Source organism: Sus scrofa, chromosome 12 (assembly GCF_054392235.1).
Source record: "Sus scrofa isolate SSC_HxYL_T2T_F1_AM1 chromosome 12, Sscrofa_HxYL_maternal_Yorkshire_Landrace_v2.0, whole genome shotgun sequence".
In the NCBI taxonomy this organism is placed as follows: domain Eukaryota; kingdom Metazoa; phylum Chordata; class Mammalia; order Artiodactyla; family Suidae; genus Sus; species Sus scrofa.
In genome coordinates, this window is record NC_139394.1 from 44860283 (window position 1) to 44877831 (window position 17549).

A 17549-nucleotide genomic window follows, 5' to 3' on the forward strand; every position below is an offset into this window, starting at 1 on the left:
GAGAACAGGGTGATGCTCCAGGCCCCGCACTTCCAGACCTGAGGACCAGCAGAACTGAAGGCCCTGAACGGGCCATCTGACCCCGGCTTCTGGCTTGCTTCAGATGCAGGCAATGCCAGGCTCACAGCCACATAACTAGTCAATGGCAGAGCAAGAACTCCTACCAAACCCCTGGACTCCCAGCCCAGTGGCCTCACCCCTGAGCTCCTGGTTCCCACCCAGGAGGACGGTGTGGGGCAGTGGGAAACCTGAGCCAGAATAACCCGGGTTTGAATTCTGGCTCTGCTTTTTGCTTGCTGGGTGGCATGGCCAGTCCTATACCGCTGGTGCCTCAGTTTTGTCATCTCTAAAATGGATATAATGACAGCCCCTCCCTTACCTGGGTTTTGTGACATATCAATGGAACAATGGATATAAAGTGGTTAGCACGAAGTGAGTGCTCAGTTAATGCTGGTGATGGCTATTAATCCTCCTTGGCGCTTGGCACTTCCCCAGATCTATGATTTAACAAATGTCATGCTATGGAGTTCCTGCTGAGGTGTGATGAGGTTGGTGGTGTCGTGGGAGTGCTGGGACACAGGTTTGATCCTTGGCCCAGCACAACTGTGGCTCGGATAGGACCCCTGGCCCAGGAACTCCATATGCTGCAGGGTGGCCAAAAAAAAAAAAAAAAAGGAAAAGAAAGAAAGAAAATGCTAATTAAAATTACATAAACACTGTGCTGCTCTGGTGGGGGTGGGCATAGGGGCTGGCCGCAGCTTCTCAGTCTCTCTTGCTTATGCCCCAGGGGCTAAAGGGACGGTCAGTATCCTAAGGGAGAGGACAGGTGCACCTGACGCCCACGAGCCTGTCTGTGCCACCCGCTCCCCTCAGGAGCCAATGCCTTGCTCAGCAAAGCCCTGCTGGTTCTCTGCTCCAAGGGTGACCAAGAGAGGGGTGGAGGGGTGTGACCATCTCTTGTGACAGTCAGCTGGGGGTGGAGCTCCTCGTAGGGCAGAGCGTGAGTTCCCTCTAGCAATGGGAGAGAAGCCATGGCCCGCTGTGTGTTCCCCCTGCCCTTCAGCACTGTCCATGATCTGTACCTTAAATGGGGGTCCCACCGCCTTGCCCCCATCACTAGAGCACACTAAATCCTTAGAGATGCCCCACCCTCTCCTACCTCCAAATCTCTCCACCATCCTTCGCCTTCAATTGCCAGTATCATCAATTGCTCTGGATGTAGCAGCAAGAGAGGAGGTTTGTAGCTGCCTGCCAGGTTACTTTTAAGCTGGAACCCTTGGGTATGTTACGTGCCCTGTGGGCCTGTCTCCTTACCTATAAAATAGGAGTTAGGTGTTCCTATCTTGCTGGACTGTTTGTGTCTGGTCTTTAGTTTTGTCAGCAAATACTTAAGCACTCGCAAATTCTGCGCACCACGGGTGAAGAAAACTGACTGCGAGCTCCGCTCCCCACCCCTGCAGGACCCTCCCCCTCCCCGAGGAGGGCAGCCTCAGGGCGTATTTGAACAGCAAGCACCTGGTGTCCTGGGTGCCTGCAAAGCCCACCTGTAGCTCTGCCTCCTCATGGCTTTCCAGCACCTTCCCCCCTTCCTTGCCCCTGAGCTATATCTTGTTGCCAACACACCTTGGGCAGAGCTGGCCAATCTCAACGTCTCCCTTTCAGGCTCTCGTCTTACCTGAACGTCCAGACCTGGAGGCAGCAAACTGTTTATGGAGCACCTCTACCTTCCCGCGTCTGTGCCGGGAGCTCTGTCTGCAGCTGGGCACCACGCACAGCACTTTACAGACACGATCTCATCTAATTGTCACTCACGACAGCCCCAGGGCATCCCAGTTGGTTCAGCAGAGGACCATAGCAGGCAGGCGCCCTTCTGTGGAGGGCAGCAGCCGTTTGGGCCAGGTGCCAACACAGCACTGGTCCTGCCCCTGGTCTCTCCTGGGACAGATGCTGTTTGCTCTAGCTACCTGTCCAGGGCACTGGAAGCTGGCCAGACGGCCTGCACCGGGTTCTGTCCCCTCCCCCCACCAGGCCTTCTCTGGTCGCCGACGCTGTTGCCTGGGCTGGGGAGAGGACTCCCAGGGCCAGGGAGGCCCGTGACCAGCTACATGCCAGCCTATGGCCCACTGGGCAGGAAGGGGCTTACCCAAAGCCATTGCTCTCTCCTGCTTGGCTTTCTGACAGGGAGACCCCCAGACTGTTGCCATCAATCCATATGGAGAAGAGGGGCCTCCCTCAGAGGTGGTGATGGTGACAGGGACGCCCTCTGAAAGATGGGCTGATGGCAGGGCAGTGAAGGAAACCAGAGTGAGCTCAGGTTTGCCCACCAACCCTCTCACCTCTCTCCTTATTTTTCTGTGCTTTCTTACCCCAGTCCTACAGGAGGCATCTCTTTATATTTTTTTTTATCTTTTCGCCTTTTCTAGGGCCACACCCGCGGCATATGGAGGTTCCCAGGCTAGGGGTTGAATTGGAGCTGTAGCCACAGGCCTACGCCAGAGCCACAGCAACACCAGATCCTCAACCCACTGAGCGAGGCCAGGGATTGAACCTGCAACCTCATGGTTCTTGGTCAGATTCATTAACCACTGAGCCACTACAGGAACTCCAGAGGAGGCGTCTCTTTAAAAGGGCACGTTTCTGGCTCAGCCCATCCACCATCCCCTGAAGGGAGCATTCCCTGAGCACCAGAGGGTCTAAAGGGACCTGGATGTTGGAGGAGGAAGAGCAGGACCACAGGCGATTCAGCCGTGTTTCTATCTCACGCCACAGTGTGAGCTGTGTGTGTGGGTGTGTGCGTACCTGCATGCAGGGAAGAAAGACAGAGCCAGCCTCCGTGTTACTGTCTGTTCTCTGGGAGCTGCTGCCCCCGCCCCTAGTCTGGTCACTTCCATTTATTTAAGAAAAAAATCCGACACAGTGGTGGGTAGAACCCAAGAGAAGGGTGGCTGTGGGATGGGGTAGGGGAGATGCCGGCTCCCTTCTGCCTTGCTCATCCCAGGGCCCTCCCCAGCCTTGCCTGGTGCCCTCTCCCCCTCCCACGGGGTTCTGCCTGGTGGGGGAATGGGTGGCTGCCCCTGCAGAGAGGAAGGCGTGGTCAGCGGAGGGGGAGGAGCTAAGGCGTAGTGTTGACCTTGCTGAGGGGTGGGCGGGAGGCACCCAGGGTTCCTGGGCACCCAGACCACAGTGCTCTGGGGTGGACCGAGGGCTCCTCCCCCTTGAGGGCCTGCCCACAGCCCTGGGGGCAGAGGATGGAGTCCTGAGATCTCAGGAAGGTGCCTGGCTTGGCCCCAGACCCCTCTGTAGAGTCAGCTCCCAGGTTTTGGGAAGGGACTGGGGGGCACCCAGAAGCCAGCAGATGCTACAGATGTCCCCTGCCCCTAGATGTTTTGTCCATTGCAAGATCCTTAGCAGGGCAGGCAGCCGCCACCACCCCTGCCCCACCCTGCAGGACAGAAATCCCTGAATAGTGGTTTGAGAAAAGTCTTTGTGCAGCTTGTGACACAAGACCCCCCGAAGAAGCCCCCTATTTCAGGGGAAGACAGGGGACATAGGGGGCGGGGTGGGGCATTGTGTAGTCCCTTGGCCCAAGCTTGGCTCCCTGTCCCTGTCTTGGGGCAGGGGGCGTGATCTAAGACTGGAGGGGTTTGGAAAGGGCAGAATGAGGGCTGGGATTGCTTTCCTCTTGGCAAGCTCCAGGAGGAGGGCGCCCTCCACCTGTGGGGGCAGAGGATGCCAGGTGAGCAGGAAGGACCAGCGGGAGGAGCAAAGCTGCAGGGGCCACAGTATAAAATCCACTCCAGCCGGCCCGCGACAGCATGAGCAGGGTCCCGGCTGTGTCCCACACAGAGCCCACCCAAGCGGGAGAGGACGGCACCTCTACGCAATCTCTTTGATTCTGCGCATGTAATTGTGCAGGTCAGCGGGTGGAGTGGGCCGCGTGGTGCCCGCCACGTCCGGGCAGCCCCATCCCAGGTCCTCTTCGTCCTCCTCATCCTCTTCACCGGCGGGCACCGAGTCATAGGCCAGCTCCTCCGAGGGCAGCGTGGTGAAGGTGGTAAACTTGACCCGCTTGCGCTTGGACGTGGGCGAGCTGGCGGGGTCCTCGGCCTGGTCCCGGGCCGAGCCGCCCGAGGAGCCGTCACCCCGCCCGTGCACCTGGCTCTGGACGCTGGTCTGTGAGCTGCCGCTGCTGTGGTGGTCACCATGGCAGCAGGCGGGCACCGTCTCCATCGGGTTGCTGGCGGGCGGAGACAGCTCCCCCTGCACCCGCAGCGGCTGCCCGTTGCCCAGGAACACCCAGTGGTGAGAGTGGTCCATGCTGGTCTGGCCCTCGGGTGGGATGCGCTTGTGTCGGTAGCGCAGCACGAAGACGATGCAGTTGATGAGGAAGACGAGGATGGCGAGGCAGAAGACACCCAGCAGCGCGTACATGCCGATCTCCAGGTCTGTCAGCCCCCGCGGCATCTGCAGGAAGCCGGTGGGCATCGGCAGGAAATCTTCCGTGGGCGGCATGGCCGGGCTGGTGGTGCCAGGGCCCGCAGCCTCGGGTGGGGGTGCCGCAGTGCCCGGCGGGCCAGCGCCCCGGGCCTCGTCCTCGCCCCCGCCGGGCCCTGGCTGGCTGGGGCCGGGGTAGTCGTAGGTGGGGTCCTCCTCATCCCGCCCAAAGTGCACCCGCAGGCCCACAGGGGTCGTGGCCAGCACACTTTTGCGCTTGGTTTTCTGGCAGCTCTCAGCAATGGTAAGCTCTGCCCGGAGCAGCTCCCCAGCCCCCTCGGCCTCAGCCACCACCAGTGGGAAGGCCCGGTCCTGGGTCACTGTGGCCACTCGCTCGTCCAGACTGCTCACCAGCAGCCCGTAGTCCCGGGGGCTGTAGAGGGAGAGAGGGGCCGTGGTGCCATCACTGTAGGAGAGCCAGAGGCTCAGGAGGGCTTCCTGGAGGAGGAGGCAGAGAAGACAGAAGTCAGGGAACTAGTCCTACCGCCTTCCCTGCTAGATCCTGAGCTCCATGAGGGCCGGGGCCACAGCATGAGGGCTCCCTGCTGTGCTCCTAGCACTAGAACAGTGCCTGGCAGGAGGTGGTGGCTCAGGAACAGTTATTTGTGTGGGAGTTCCTCTCTGGACATGATGGGGAGGGTACATGACAGGGTATGGCCTCACTCGGCCCCCAGAGAATTTCCTTGCCCACTTCACCCACCGCCGCTGGATGAGCAGGTGGTAAATTCTGCCTTGAGTCTAACTTAAATCCCTTCTGCTGTAGGAGTAACGCCGCATCTCCATGCCTGACCTTGGGATCACCCCCATCAGACAGGTGGAGACTTTTTTTAGGGCTGCACCTGCAGCTTATGGAAGTTCCGGGCTAGGGATCAAATTGGAGCTGCAGTTGCTGGTCTATACCACAGCCATAGCAATGCGGGATCTGAGCCATGTCTGCCACCTACAACACAGCTCACGGCAACACTGGATCCTTAAGCTACTCAGTGAGGTGAGGGATCGAACCTGCATCCTCATGGATCCTAGTCGGGTTCGTTACCCCTGAGCCAAAAAGGCAACTCCCAGACACGTGGAGATGGAGCATACACACACTCAACCCTTGTCCTCTGTGGGTTAAACCTTCTGAGAAACACCCTCCCTGTAGATGAGGAAGCAGGGCCCCAGAGATAAGCAAGTGGCCTGGCGTCAAGAAGCAAGGTGGGCCAGAGGACTCCTGTGTCCTGACTTCTGGCTCAGTGCTCACTGCCCACCTCCTCCCTCCCTGTGCCCCCACTTCTAACTTTCCCACTTCTGTCCGGTGGCCAGTGCCCTGGTGTATCTGTGGAGGGCTCAAGCTGGGGCTCCAGGATGGATGAGGTGGAGGCAGAGGTGACAGGCCCTCTGGGAAGGTGGAGGCAGAGGTGACAGGCCCTCTGGGAAGCCAGGAGGGGAGAACCCTTCGCAGGAACATCTCTTGGTGGCAGGTGTAGGGAGAGAGACCTTGGCTGGACTCCCTGTGCAGACAGCAGGGGGATGGGGTGGGGCAGGGGGTAGGGCACGGAGGGTAGATAGATCTTCCACTATCAAAGCCCAAATCTGGGGGACTCCTGGTCAGAGCCTGCAAGTCCTCCACGCCCCGAGCACCCAGGCAGGCCCGCTAAGCATCCAGTTACCTGCTTGAGGAAGCTGAGGGTCTGCTGGGCGGCCGTGGTGGCCAGGATGGTGTGGCTGCTGCCAGGGCTGGGCCGCAGGGAGAGGGCAAGGCTGGCCACCACCTGGGCCTGCAGTTGCGTGATGGTGACCTTCTCCTCTGTCACTGTCAGGAGTGTCTCCCCGAGCACGGACTCTGTCAGTGGGGACACCACCTGAGGCAGGGTCGGGTGGGGAATGGGTAAGAGCCAGGAAAGCAGGACCCCCCAAACACACCCCCATCCCCAACCAGGGAGGAATCTGAGGGCTGTTGGAACAGAAGCCCTGGGGGTGGGGCAGGCTGGGAGGCAGGACTCTTGGGCTCCACCTTAGATCTGCAACCGGGAACCAGGGTCCAAAGGCCAAGAGACAGAGTCTAGGGCTCCAAGGAGCCTGGCAGGAGCTGAGATGAGAGGCGTGAGTTAATTTTAAAGAAAACCACAGCTCCCAGGCTGTGATAAATAGCAACTGGTGGTCAGCCTCAGTGTCAGGGAGACAAAAGGGAGTGGTGGAGACTGGGGCATATGGGAGAACATGTGCTCATATAAAAGAAGCACCAGTGTTGACTCCAGCTGATGTCTGCCAGGCAGAGCTACAGACCCAGTGTTGCCAGATTCCTATTTTCTAAAGCCAGAGATTTACATTTTTTAAAAGACACGCCCCACCAGTTTTAAAACATTGGCTCAGTTTTACAAACAAAATGTCCACAGGCAGATTTCAGCCCATGGGTCACGAGTATCTCCGAGGTGCAAGATATCCAGCCAGGCACCCAATTATCAAGGAGGAGGAAAGTCGAAGTTTCCAGATCCCTGAAATTCCCATTCCTGGCCTCTAGGCTGACCGAACCCTCCCACCTGCTCCCCTTCCCCATCCACCTCTGCTCTCAGGGACCGCACGGAGCCACGCACGGTTGACAGAGGCTGATGCAGCTTAGGAGGGAGAAACCCCCATGGTCAAGTTCAAGGATCTCGACCTTTGATGGTAGAATTTCAAGCAAGAGAGCAGTTGGGGAAGGACGTGTGTTTGGGGGCTGGGTTCTGAGGTTGCTCCCCAAGGCTGAGGCCTGGAAATCCTGTCCCTAGGAGTGTCTGTGTCCTCTGCCCACAGGTGGACAAAGCCCCTGGCACGGCCCCCTGTGCCTACCTTGAAGGGGGTGGTGCCCGGCTCCAGGCCGGCCAGCGTGCTGCTGTCCACCATGCGTGCCACTCGGGGGTCACCCACCCGCATGAAGTCACTGACCAGGTCGGTGACCTCCACCAGCCAGTCCGGGCCCAGCATGGTGACCACCTGGTCGGTGCCCTCGGATGAGGTCGTGTGGAACTGGGTGAAGACCTGCAGGGTGGCGTGCTGGTACTGCAGGGTGCAGCCGCGGCTGGCGCTCTGCCTCCGCTCCTCCTCCTCCTCCTCTTCGTCCTCGCTTTCCCGGGCTGACCTGGGTGAGGGAAGCCTGGGGTTAGGGCTCCTCCCCAGAGCCCTGACCCGCCAGCCCCTCCCCAGTTCCCGTGCTCATTTCTTCTGTCTCTGCCAAGCTTGGAGCCTGGAGTCCCAGGCTTTCCTCTCCTAGAACGCTACTTTTTTGGGTTGTTTTTTGGTTTTGTTTTGTCTTTTTAGGGCCGCACCTGAGGTATTTGGAGGTTCCCAGGCCAGGGGTTGAATCGGAGCTGCAGCTGCCAGCTTACACCACAGCCACAGCAATGCCAGATCCAGGTCGAGTCTGTGACCTACACCACAGCTCACAGCAATGCCAGATCCTTAACCCACTGAGCAAGGCCAGGGATCGAACCCGCATCCTCATGGATACTAGTCAGGTTCGTTACCGCTGAGCCACAATGGGAACTCTGAAAGCTACCTACTTGACCCTCCTCCAGCCCTACTTGGCTGCACACCTACAAAGAGCTGGCATCAAATCCAAGCCAAGGCTGCCTCTTTTTCAGCACTAAGCACGTGCTGGGCCCTGGGCTCAGCTCTAAATCAGCTCGATCGTTGCTCGAGCGCCAGGAGGCTTCGCTGCATCATGTCCTACAGCTGTGTGGCAGGCGGAACTTGGCTATTTAGCTGATGAGATTTCCAAGCAGAGTGTGGGAGGTATGTCCTGGCCTCCTCTTGCTGCTCAGAGTAAAATGCAAGAGGAGAGGGATGCCTGGAGGGAGGAACTGGCAAGCAGAAGGGAACCAGGATTTGACAATTTGGGAAATTCGCAGCCTATCCCAACTGCCAAAACTGCAAATCGGGGAGATTCACCCAGGAAAGCGTGCTTTGGAGGGAGAGAAGGGCGTGGCCAGTGCTTGGCTAGTGCTTCAGCAGGCTGGACGGCTCAAACCACCAGCACAATTCCTCACACAGAGGGCTCTTTCACCTGTGTTCAGCCCATTAGTCCTCACAGCAGTCCTCTGAGGCAAGTGTTAATAGGCCCGTTTTATTTTCTCTTCATTTTTTGCTTTTTAGGGTCACGCCTGTGGCATATGGAGGTTCCCAGGCTAGGGTCAAATCTGAGCTGCAGCTGCTGGCCTATGCCACAAGCCACAGCAATGCCAGAGCCTTAACCCACGGAGCGAGGCCAGGGATTGAACCTGCATCCTCATGGATACTGTTCGTTACCGCTGAGCCACGATGGGAACTCCAGTGCCCGTTTTAGAGAGGGAACCCAGGGCGAGTCACTGTGTGCCTGCCTGATGCACTCAAAAGTGTGCCCCTTGTGTGCCTAGGCTGGGACAAGCGGGCACAGGTGTGCGTGTGCCTATGTTGATGTTTCTGCTCCACATTGTCTGCTGCTTGACTGCTCTCACCCTGTCTCCCTAGCCAACTCCTTTCCACACTCATCTTTTAAGACTAATTAGCTCTGGAGTCACCTCTTCCAGGAAGCCTGCTTTGACTTCTCCTGTAGGAAGACACGGTTCTTTCTTTTATGCTGCTTGATTCCCTGCACACAGGGCTTTCCCCACCTACTATGCTCAGTGGCATATATAAGACAGCTTCGCTGATGGACCCAGAGCTTGGCTGGGGCAGGCACTGGCCACATTTACCCCACGTCTCAAACACCCGTGTCTGGCACACAGTAGCTGCTTGATAAAAGTTTGTTGATTGCATAACCGACCCACAGACTAGAGCATTATACACACATGGCAGATCAGTGTGCCAGGGCTGCGTGTAAGTAATCCCAGCATCCGCTGTGGAGGGGCCATACCTCCGGTCAGGAAGGATAGGTACCCTCCAGCCCTTCACTTGGCTGAGGCGGGCATCCGAGAGCTCAATGTGCAGGGGCAGCTTGGGCACCCAGACTGTCATTTCCAGTGGGGCATTGAGGACGTCATATCGGAAGGTGACCCTGGCGTTCATGGAACCGCGAGACTCCTTCCCGCTGACAAAGACATAGTCACAGCTGCTCGATACCTGGGAGCGGGAGAGAGGTCGGTTGGCATATTTACCCCGCAGGTCATTCTGTGGGGGTGGGACAGCGCAGGGGACTTCAGTCTAACAAGGAGAGCCAGGAGCCTCTTGGACAGAGAAGGTGTCAGTCACGGGAGGCTGAGGGGGAGGGGCTGGGTGGGAGAAGCCCCCTGATTTAATTCCCGCGGGAGGTATTGGCTTCCACTCCGTTTCTCCAGAGACCTGCTCTTAGTGGGAGCACTGCGTTCCCCGGCAAGGAGCCAAGGTGCAAACATTTTTACCAGAGGCTGCTTCTGATGTGTCAGACCACACCGGGGGGAGCCTTCAGCCTGGGGGTCCCCAGCACTGGCTCCCTCTCCAGCACGACTAGCTGGGCTCTGGTAGTGGCCGCCAGCAGAGAAGTAGCCTGTCCTGAGCGAGACACTGGGGCACCACTAGGCAGGGAGGAGGTTGAGGGGGAGGGGCCAACCCTCCAGGGCCTCTCTAGCCCAGTGGACCCCCCTCCCCCGCAGATGGGCCACTAGTTAATTTTGGCGGGGGGGGGGTGGCTGCTCCAGCCATGGGTGGGATGAGGGAAAGGCAGAGGCAAATGCAGGACCAGAGACTCCCAAGCACAGTGGATGGCAGCCACCAGTGTGTGCAGCCTTGGCCAAGGCAGGCCCACTCGGACGCCACCTTGCATTCTTGGAGGTTCCCCGGATGAGCACCTGCCCCCCGGACACATCTCAATAGAGGGCTGTGCCCACGCACAGAGCTGTCACTGCCAGTACTTCCGGGCAGCTGCAATGGGTGGACATGGAAGTGCCATGTACACACCCAGAGTGAATCCTGAGTGTGATGCCCTTAGGTGCTCCTGCTGGGACACGCCCAGGGGTGCACACCTTGCATTTGCAGGAGGGGCTATCAGGCAGCCGATGGGCTGATGACACCTGGAGGCTGGGTGGGGGTGGGGAGGGTGCTGGGACTCCAGCTCATCTGTGGAGATGATCTCCTGACCCTCCCAAGCTCCCGTGAGCTCCTGTAATCATCTCGGGGTGGGTGGGCCGAGTGGGAGAGCAGCCTCGCCAGAAATGCTCATTTCCCACTTGGGAAGGCAGAGGATTCCAGCTGAAGGCTGGCAAATTCCACTGAGAATGTTGGCAAACTCTAGAAAGAACCCGAGTGTATTTCGCTGAGAACAGAAACAAATTCCATTTAGAATCTTCGCTAGTTCCCTCTGGTATCTATGCCATGGTGACCTTTGTTCTGGTCTGCTCTGGGGTGCCAGTGGCAGGGGGAGCCTGGGGGCAGAGGAAGGCCTGGCTGAGGGCCCCTAGGATCAGGCCCACTTTTCCCTGTCCCAGCAGAAACAGGGAACAGGTTCTGTTGCCTAACCTTTCAACGTGAGCACCTTCCGGAGGCTGGCATGGCAAACAGCTCACCCAGCCTACAGGTGCCAGGGCTGGATGCGCTCCTGCATCACTGCCCACTCCACTGCCTCCTCCCCCCATCTCATTTCTGACCACTGTCTAAAGCCAGGGGAAATCTGGAAGGCTTCCTGGGGGAGGTGGCCTTCTGTGGCCATTTGAGCCAGATCAAGGTTCCGTTAGCTGGGCCTTGGAGGACAAGAGTTGGGGAGCCGGGGGTCTCTGGGAGGGAGCTCAGGGAGGGGCCTTGGGGAGTTGGAAGGCTGGGCGGTTGGTATTCCCGGAACTGGTCCTTCCTTACAACCTTCACTCCTGGCCTGACTCGTGTGCTGCTGGAGGCTTCCTCCCTGGGCCTCCTCCACCTGGTCACCAGCACCCTGGTTCACGGCATGTCTCTGCGCCCCCAGCCCCCCACCCTCCATTGCCTTGCCCAGTGCCTGCCACACAGCAGGGGCTCCACAGTGACTTGTTGGATTGCATTCAGGTTGTCAGCACTGCCTTCTCCCTTCTACTTGCCAAAAGGACTCTTTCACATTCCTGCAGGAAGCCCTCCAGGACTGCCCCTTGCTCAGGCTCATGTGGGACACTTTTTCCTCCACCCCCTGCCTATTCCTCGCCTCTTGCCTACCAAGGGGACCTGCCTGGGGTGTGAACCCCCCTCTGGTTTGGGGTCCCACCCCCCGCTGAAGGTCCGAGGTTTTCTTTCCAGGGGCCCCACTTCCAGGAAGCCCACCTTGATGATGTCCTCGTTGTCAGACTCACATTCCACCAGCGCGGAGACATCTAGGACAAGGCCGGTGACCTCGATGGCGATGACCTTGACAGGGATGGCCACAGTTCGGCCGGTCAGGATGGCTGTGTTGATGATCTCTGTGTCCTGCAGGGAGGAAAGGAGGGCGGGGCTCTGCTGAGCTGCGGGGCTTGAGGTCACCTGCTCTTCCAGGATCACCAGTCAAGGCCCTGGATCCTGGCTGCCCCTCCTCAGATGCGGGTCCTTCCAGCGGGGACACCCATACACATGCGCAGACAGAAGCATCTACCCAGCCTCTTGTGACTTCTCCGATGCTCTGCTCAGGCGCACTCCTGCGGTAGCCTCAGGACCTCCCTCTCTCCTGCCAGAAAATGCAGCCCCAGTTCCCTACCAGCTCCTCTCCGCAGCTTCCATGCTCATCAGGACTCTGAATAACATCCAGCGCAGGTGCCTGGCTATTCCATGAGGCCCCAGGCCGGCCCCAGAATCCATCGCTCCTTTGAACAAGCTTTTCCCATTCCCATCACTGCACTGTACACACATGAGTCCCTGCCTAGAGCACCTCCCTCATCTCCTCTGACTGCGTGAGTCCTCCTCCCTGCGACCTTCAAGGCGCCCCTGCATGGCCGCCTCCTCCAGGAAGCCCCCCTACCGCCTGCCCCAAGTGGCTCCTCCATAGTGACTCCTCCCACCTCTGCCCCGCATTAGCCGCTGTCCTACTCCAGCATCACACACGGTGCTTGCCCGCCTCCTGCTGGCGCGCTCACCATGGCCAGGGGCAGGATGGCCTGCACATCCCGCTGGATGACCGTCAGCTCGGTAACGGCCCGCTCCAGATCAGGCAGGGCGCTGTGGCCGCGGTAGTCAATGTGCCACATGATCCTCCGCTTGACGGACTGGCTGGTGAAGTTCTCCATCTCAAAGTCCAGCTGCAGGATCTCCAGGGGCCCCTGGCCCTCCCTGCACGGTGGGGAAGGAAGGAAAGCCCACGAGGAGGGGCTGGGAGCTGCCCGGGAGCCCCGAAACCCTTGCTGGGGAGCTGGCCCTCTGAGGTCTAAGCCCCAGCCCTTCCGCCCTCCTGGCCTCCTCCATCAAGAAGTCCCCTCACCCTCCCCAGGTGCTGTTCTACAGGAGCTGGGCAGAGGAGCCACCTTGGCTCACCAGGGGGGCAGCGGCGTGCCCTGGGCCCAGGACACATCCACGGTGGCTGTTGAATGCTTTGCCCCAGTCAGCAGCTCTGAAGTCACGTGCCACTGGCCACTCCGGGACTTGGTTCCTAGAAGGGTCACACCCTTCTTGGCTTTCACCCTGGGACAAAGCAGGAAGGAGAAGAGGAAGAGGGTCAGCTTGGGGTCCAAAGGCTGCCCAGCTGGCTGCCACCCTTAGGCTGGGGCTGGGAGAAGCGGGGGCAGGTGAGTAAGTTACCCTGAGCTCTAGACTTACAGCTTGAAAATAATTTGGGGAACCTGGTATCAACGTAGCTGCAACCTCTGGCTCGCAGTGGAAGCTGCGGTCCCTTCTATTATCTCTCTGCCAGGTCACTGCCTAACCTCTCCTTGCATACCTTGATGACAGGGGACTTACTTCTGCACACAGCCCATTCCATTTTCAGAAAGTCCCTAAAAATGAGAAAAATTTCCCCTGTATTTAGCTGAAACACAACAGCCATAGGTTCTGCTGGGGCAAGGGAGAACAGCTCTCTTCCATCCTAATTCTAACAGTTCTTCAGACAGCTGGAGCGATGAGCAGGTGTTCTGAGTCTCTTTTTTTTTTTCCTCCAGGCATAAAATCTCCAGTTCCTCCAATTGTTGCTATTGGCCATAGATTCAAGTCACCCTCCTCTGGACACTCTGAACACATTCGGTGTACTGTCTTATGCTAAATACAACACTTAAGCTGTGCTCTAATTAACACTAAGGCAGAATGATTATCACCTCCCTAATTCTACATGTTCTTCTCCTATTAATGCAGCCCACGATCTCTGATGACTGATTTAAGTCATATTCACATTCAGGTGTCCATCACTGAATCAGGTATGACCCTCTCCAGGAATACTTGAATTTTAAGGTAGTACATTCAGGATAGAGGACAGTAGTTAAACAAGCTTCAGCAAATGGCAATGTTTCAGGTCCTATGGGGAGCATTTTGGTGGGACCTTTCCTATAGCCTCGGAATCACCCAACATGGCTCAAACCATGGATTCCTACGGTGAGACGTCATTATATTTTGTGGGGATGTGATATAATTGAAGGCATTTCTGAATCTGTCAACTGGATCGTTCTCTGGGCATAGAAACAGCTGGGACTCCTGGAAACTTTACCCCCAACTCCAGGATTAGACAAATGTCCTGACATGTGAACACTCAGCTGTTCATCTTTTGGCCCCCAGGCAAGGGGTGGCTCTCTGGTCTCCATTTCTCCTCTTTGGCCTCAGTCTTCTCATCTGTAAAATGGGAGAGTTGCACCTGCTAATGTCTACAGGGGCTCCAGCCCCAATTTTGTCATTCTGGAGATCCATGCTGGTGAAAATGGATATGCCCTCTTTAGCACGACACTGTTTCTGTGAAATTGGGAGGTCAAGGGCTGACATTTTTGTGACCATTAGGCAGATGAGAACTCTGAGGCTCAAGCAGGTGAGCTGGATTCCTGAAGTTGCTTAAGGGATAATAGGAAGAACTGAGATTAGGATGCTGGGCAGGCAGGTCTGGGCCAGTCCCCTGCAAGGGGTCAGGTGTGCATCTGACCTTGGAAGGGAACCCCATCCCATACCCCACCCCCCTACCTGAGAGTGAAGTGCTCCACGCTGGGGCTGGAGGGAGAGGAGGAGTTGGGGGCCAGGTAGAGGAAGATGCTAAGCACCTCCCCGGGCTTGAGGGGCCGGTCAGGCAGGCGGATCATCAGGTTGCTGTCCAGCCTGTGCTCCTGCAGGGTCCGCCTGGGGGGCGGGCGGAACAGGCTGATGCTCCCGATGCGCAGCAGGGGGTGCTGGGTGGGGCTCTCGGCCCGGGCCCCTCCTCCAGGCCCGGCGCCCCTCCGGGTGCCCCCGCAGCCTCCCGACGCATCCGGGGCGTGAAGAGTGTAGTAGAGCTCGGCTTGCTGACTCTCCCCCGCCGCCTCGGGCTCCAGCCCATCCGGGGACTTGCGCCGGGCGGTGGGCGGCGCGGCCGGGGCGGGGGGCCCGAACCAGGCCAGGGGCAGCTCGGCCCGCACAAGACAGGTGGCCAGACCCCCGCTGAGGCGGCAGGAGCTCTTGACCTCCCGCGCGTCCCGGAAGGCGTGCAGGCGGACGCAGGGCAGCCGCTCGGTGACGCCGAAGTCATCCCAGTCCCGGCCGGCCACGTAGAACAGCACCTGGGCCACGGGCTGCGAGGCGGGCACGCGGGGGTGGACGATGAAGGCTCGCACCTTCCAGCTGACCGTCAGGCGCTCGGGGATGTCGAGGGTGCTGGACGGCTGCAGGAGCTCCCGGGCCACCACCTGGCTGGTGCTGAAGGGCCCCAGGGTCACGTTGAGAACGGGCAGCTCCTTGGTCTGGAACACCACGAAGGGCTCGGAGCGCTGCAGGGAGCCGTTGGCCACCGAGGGCGGCGGGGGCCGCGCCTCCCGCAGGAAGAAGGCCAGCCTCGTGTGGGACAGGCGGTAGCTGATCGGCAGCACCGGGCTGGCCTGGGGCCCCGGCGGACTGGGGCTGGCTGGGTAGGAACGGCCGGAGGCTGGGGACAGACAGAAGAAAGAGCCCGGAGTGGTCAGGAGAGGCAGCGCCCGGACCTCAGGGCACCGCAGCCTCCCAACCTCCCAGAGCCGGGCAGCACTCAGCCTGGCTGTCCATCCTCAAGGCTCCAAGCCTGGCCCCACCTTCACTGGGGTGTTAATTGCTCTCTCAGTGCAATTCATTTCTTTATCTGCAACTTGGGGGTAAAGCTAATCCCGGTGCACAGCGTCATGAGGATTTCAAGAGGTTTTATCCTCCAGCCTCCTCATTTGTTAAATGAGTATAAAAATTGCCTCAAAGTGCTGTTGTGAGGACTTAGCAAAGTCATGTGCACCAAGGGCTGAGAGCAGGGTGTGATGCTGAAGCAGTAAGTATTCAACTCTTAACTTTATTAATGGTACGGTGCCGTACATATGTAACGATTTAAAATTGTTCATTAAAAGTAAATTATTATTCCTGCCCTATTATGAAAGGCGTAGCTTATTTGATCCTCCGATCGATCCTTTGAACCAGGTGTTATCACGATCCCCACTGAATCAACCAGGTTTCTATCCGTAACTTCTCTTTTCTGTGACCCTGTTCTTAGCTCTTACAACTGAAGGTGCCGGATGCTTAAATAACTTGCCCAGGTCACATGAGAGGGGCCAGCAGTTGGATTTGAACCTGGGGCCAAGTGGCTTTCAAATCCAAGCCTTTGGGAGCTGCCTCAGGTGGTACACGGTCTGCAGGGACCCCACATCTCCCCAATCCCTTCCAGGTACCACCCCACAAATATACACAGGGAAACTGATCCTCTTCCCCCAAACCTGCACTTGGGCCTTGGGCTTGACTCTCCCTCCTTTTGGCCCCTCCCCCCATCTTCCCAGGGTCTCACCAAGTTCTAGTAATTCCACCTCTTGGCTCTCTGGCTTGTCCCCAGCTACCCCTGACTTCCATCCCCAGGCCCTTGCTCCATCTTTGGCTTCACTTCTGTTGCTATGACAACAGAACAGCATCTAACTGGGTCTCCCCTCTCTCTTCCCTGGCATCCCCTCAGCCCATGGCAGCCAGAGGGGTTTCTTTTTCCCTCGGACACGAATCGGACCTCGTTGGCTCCTCACTCCCAGTTCAACACCTGCTGGACACTGTTGAGCAACAGGAGGGACCAAGGACCAAGACGTGGAGGTTCAAGGTTTGAGAACCAGTTCTGGATCTTCCCATGGACCCCTGAGCCGTGTTCCTCACCTTTGATGCGTTGTCATTTGTTTTTGAGAATCGAGAAATCGCTCTGGAATTGATGCAACACAGTGGAAACGTGTGTATTATTAAAGACTCTCTCCCTTCTGCTTACAGAGTAAAACCCAAACTCACCTTGTGCCTGAGCGTGGCATCCAGGGCCCCCAACAACGGGCTCCAGACTCCCCTTTGCCCCAGCATTCCTTTTCCCAAGCCCTCCTATGAGCATAACTGGACAGCTTCTGGCTTAAGGCATCGCGGATGCTGCCTTAGCACCCCTCCTATGTTCATGCCATGACCTCTGCGGTGGATTCTCTCCTTTCCCAGCCGCACACATTCCAATCCAAATCTTCTTCCAGGGTGATGCTTGATCGCTACCTCCTCCATGAAGCCCTCCAAGATGCGACCTCTACACCTGGGAATTTCCTCAGAGATTTGCTCTTCTCCAAGGGTACCTCTCATCCTGCCTTGCATGGGAGTGAGTCACCACGAGGCCTTGCGCCAAGCAAGGTTTCGCAGATTATGCTTGATCTACTCTGAGTGATTGACAGAGACCTTTGTCCCAAGGAAGAGACTCCTAATAGGTGCTATGGTGGTCACTTGCTGCTCATGCATACTATTGTTATTATTTTACCACCGTCAATGACACCTTGATGGCTCCACAAACATTCACACACAATTCCTCATAAACGCAATAAACTAAAAATTCCTTTCCCTTGAGGGTCTGGTGTCCAGGTCTGATTTTTTTTTTTTTAATCTGTGCTTTAATTTTCTCATTTAACAAATGAGGCAATTGGCTTGGGGCATGACAAAGGCCCTGGATCAAGTGTCCTAGGCAGAGTGGCACTCCTTAGGGTCCCTCTAGGGCAGCCCTTAGGACCAGCAGGGGGAACCTCGTCCCTGGTCCTCTGGGCAGCCCG

At 57.8% G+C, this 17549-nt stretch overlaps 1 protein-coding gene across 1 annotated transcript in view; it reads right to left on the minus strand.

The window, feature by feature from the left end:
* Positions 1-2836: 2836 nt before the first annotated feature.
* TMEM132E (transmembrane protein 132E) overlaps positions 2837-17549 on the minus strand; it is a 54083-nt gene continuing 39370 nt past the window's right edge. The window contains exons 2-9 of the mRNA XM_084983135.1: positions 14485-15415; positions 12865-13011; positions 12471-12663; positions 11686-11829; positions 9344-9549; positions 7303-7591; positions 6144-6335; positions 2837-4932 (exon numbers count right to left, since the gene is read on the minus strand). Of these exons, the coding sequence (XP_084839261.1) occupies positions 3877-4932; positions 6144-6335; positions 7303-7591; positions 9344-9549; positions 11686-11829; positions 12471-12663; positions 12865-13011; positions 14485-15415 (3158 nt within the window). The 3' untranslated portion in view covers positions 2837-3876. The remainder of the gene's footprint in view (positions 4933-6143; positions 6336-7302; positions 7592-9343; positions 9550-11685; positions 11830-12470; positions 12664-12864; positions 13012-14484; positions 15416-17549) is intronic.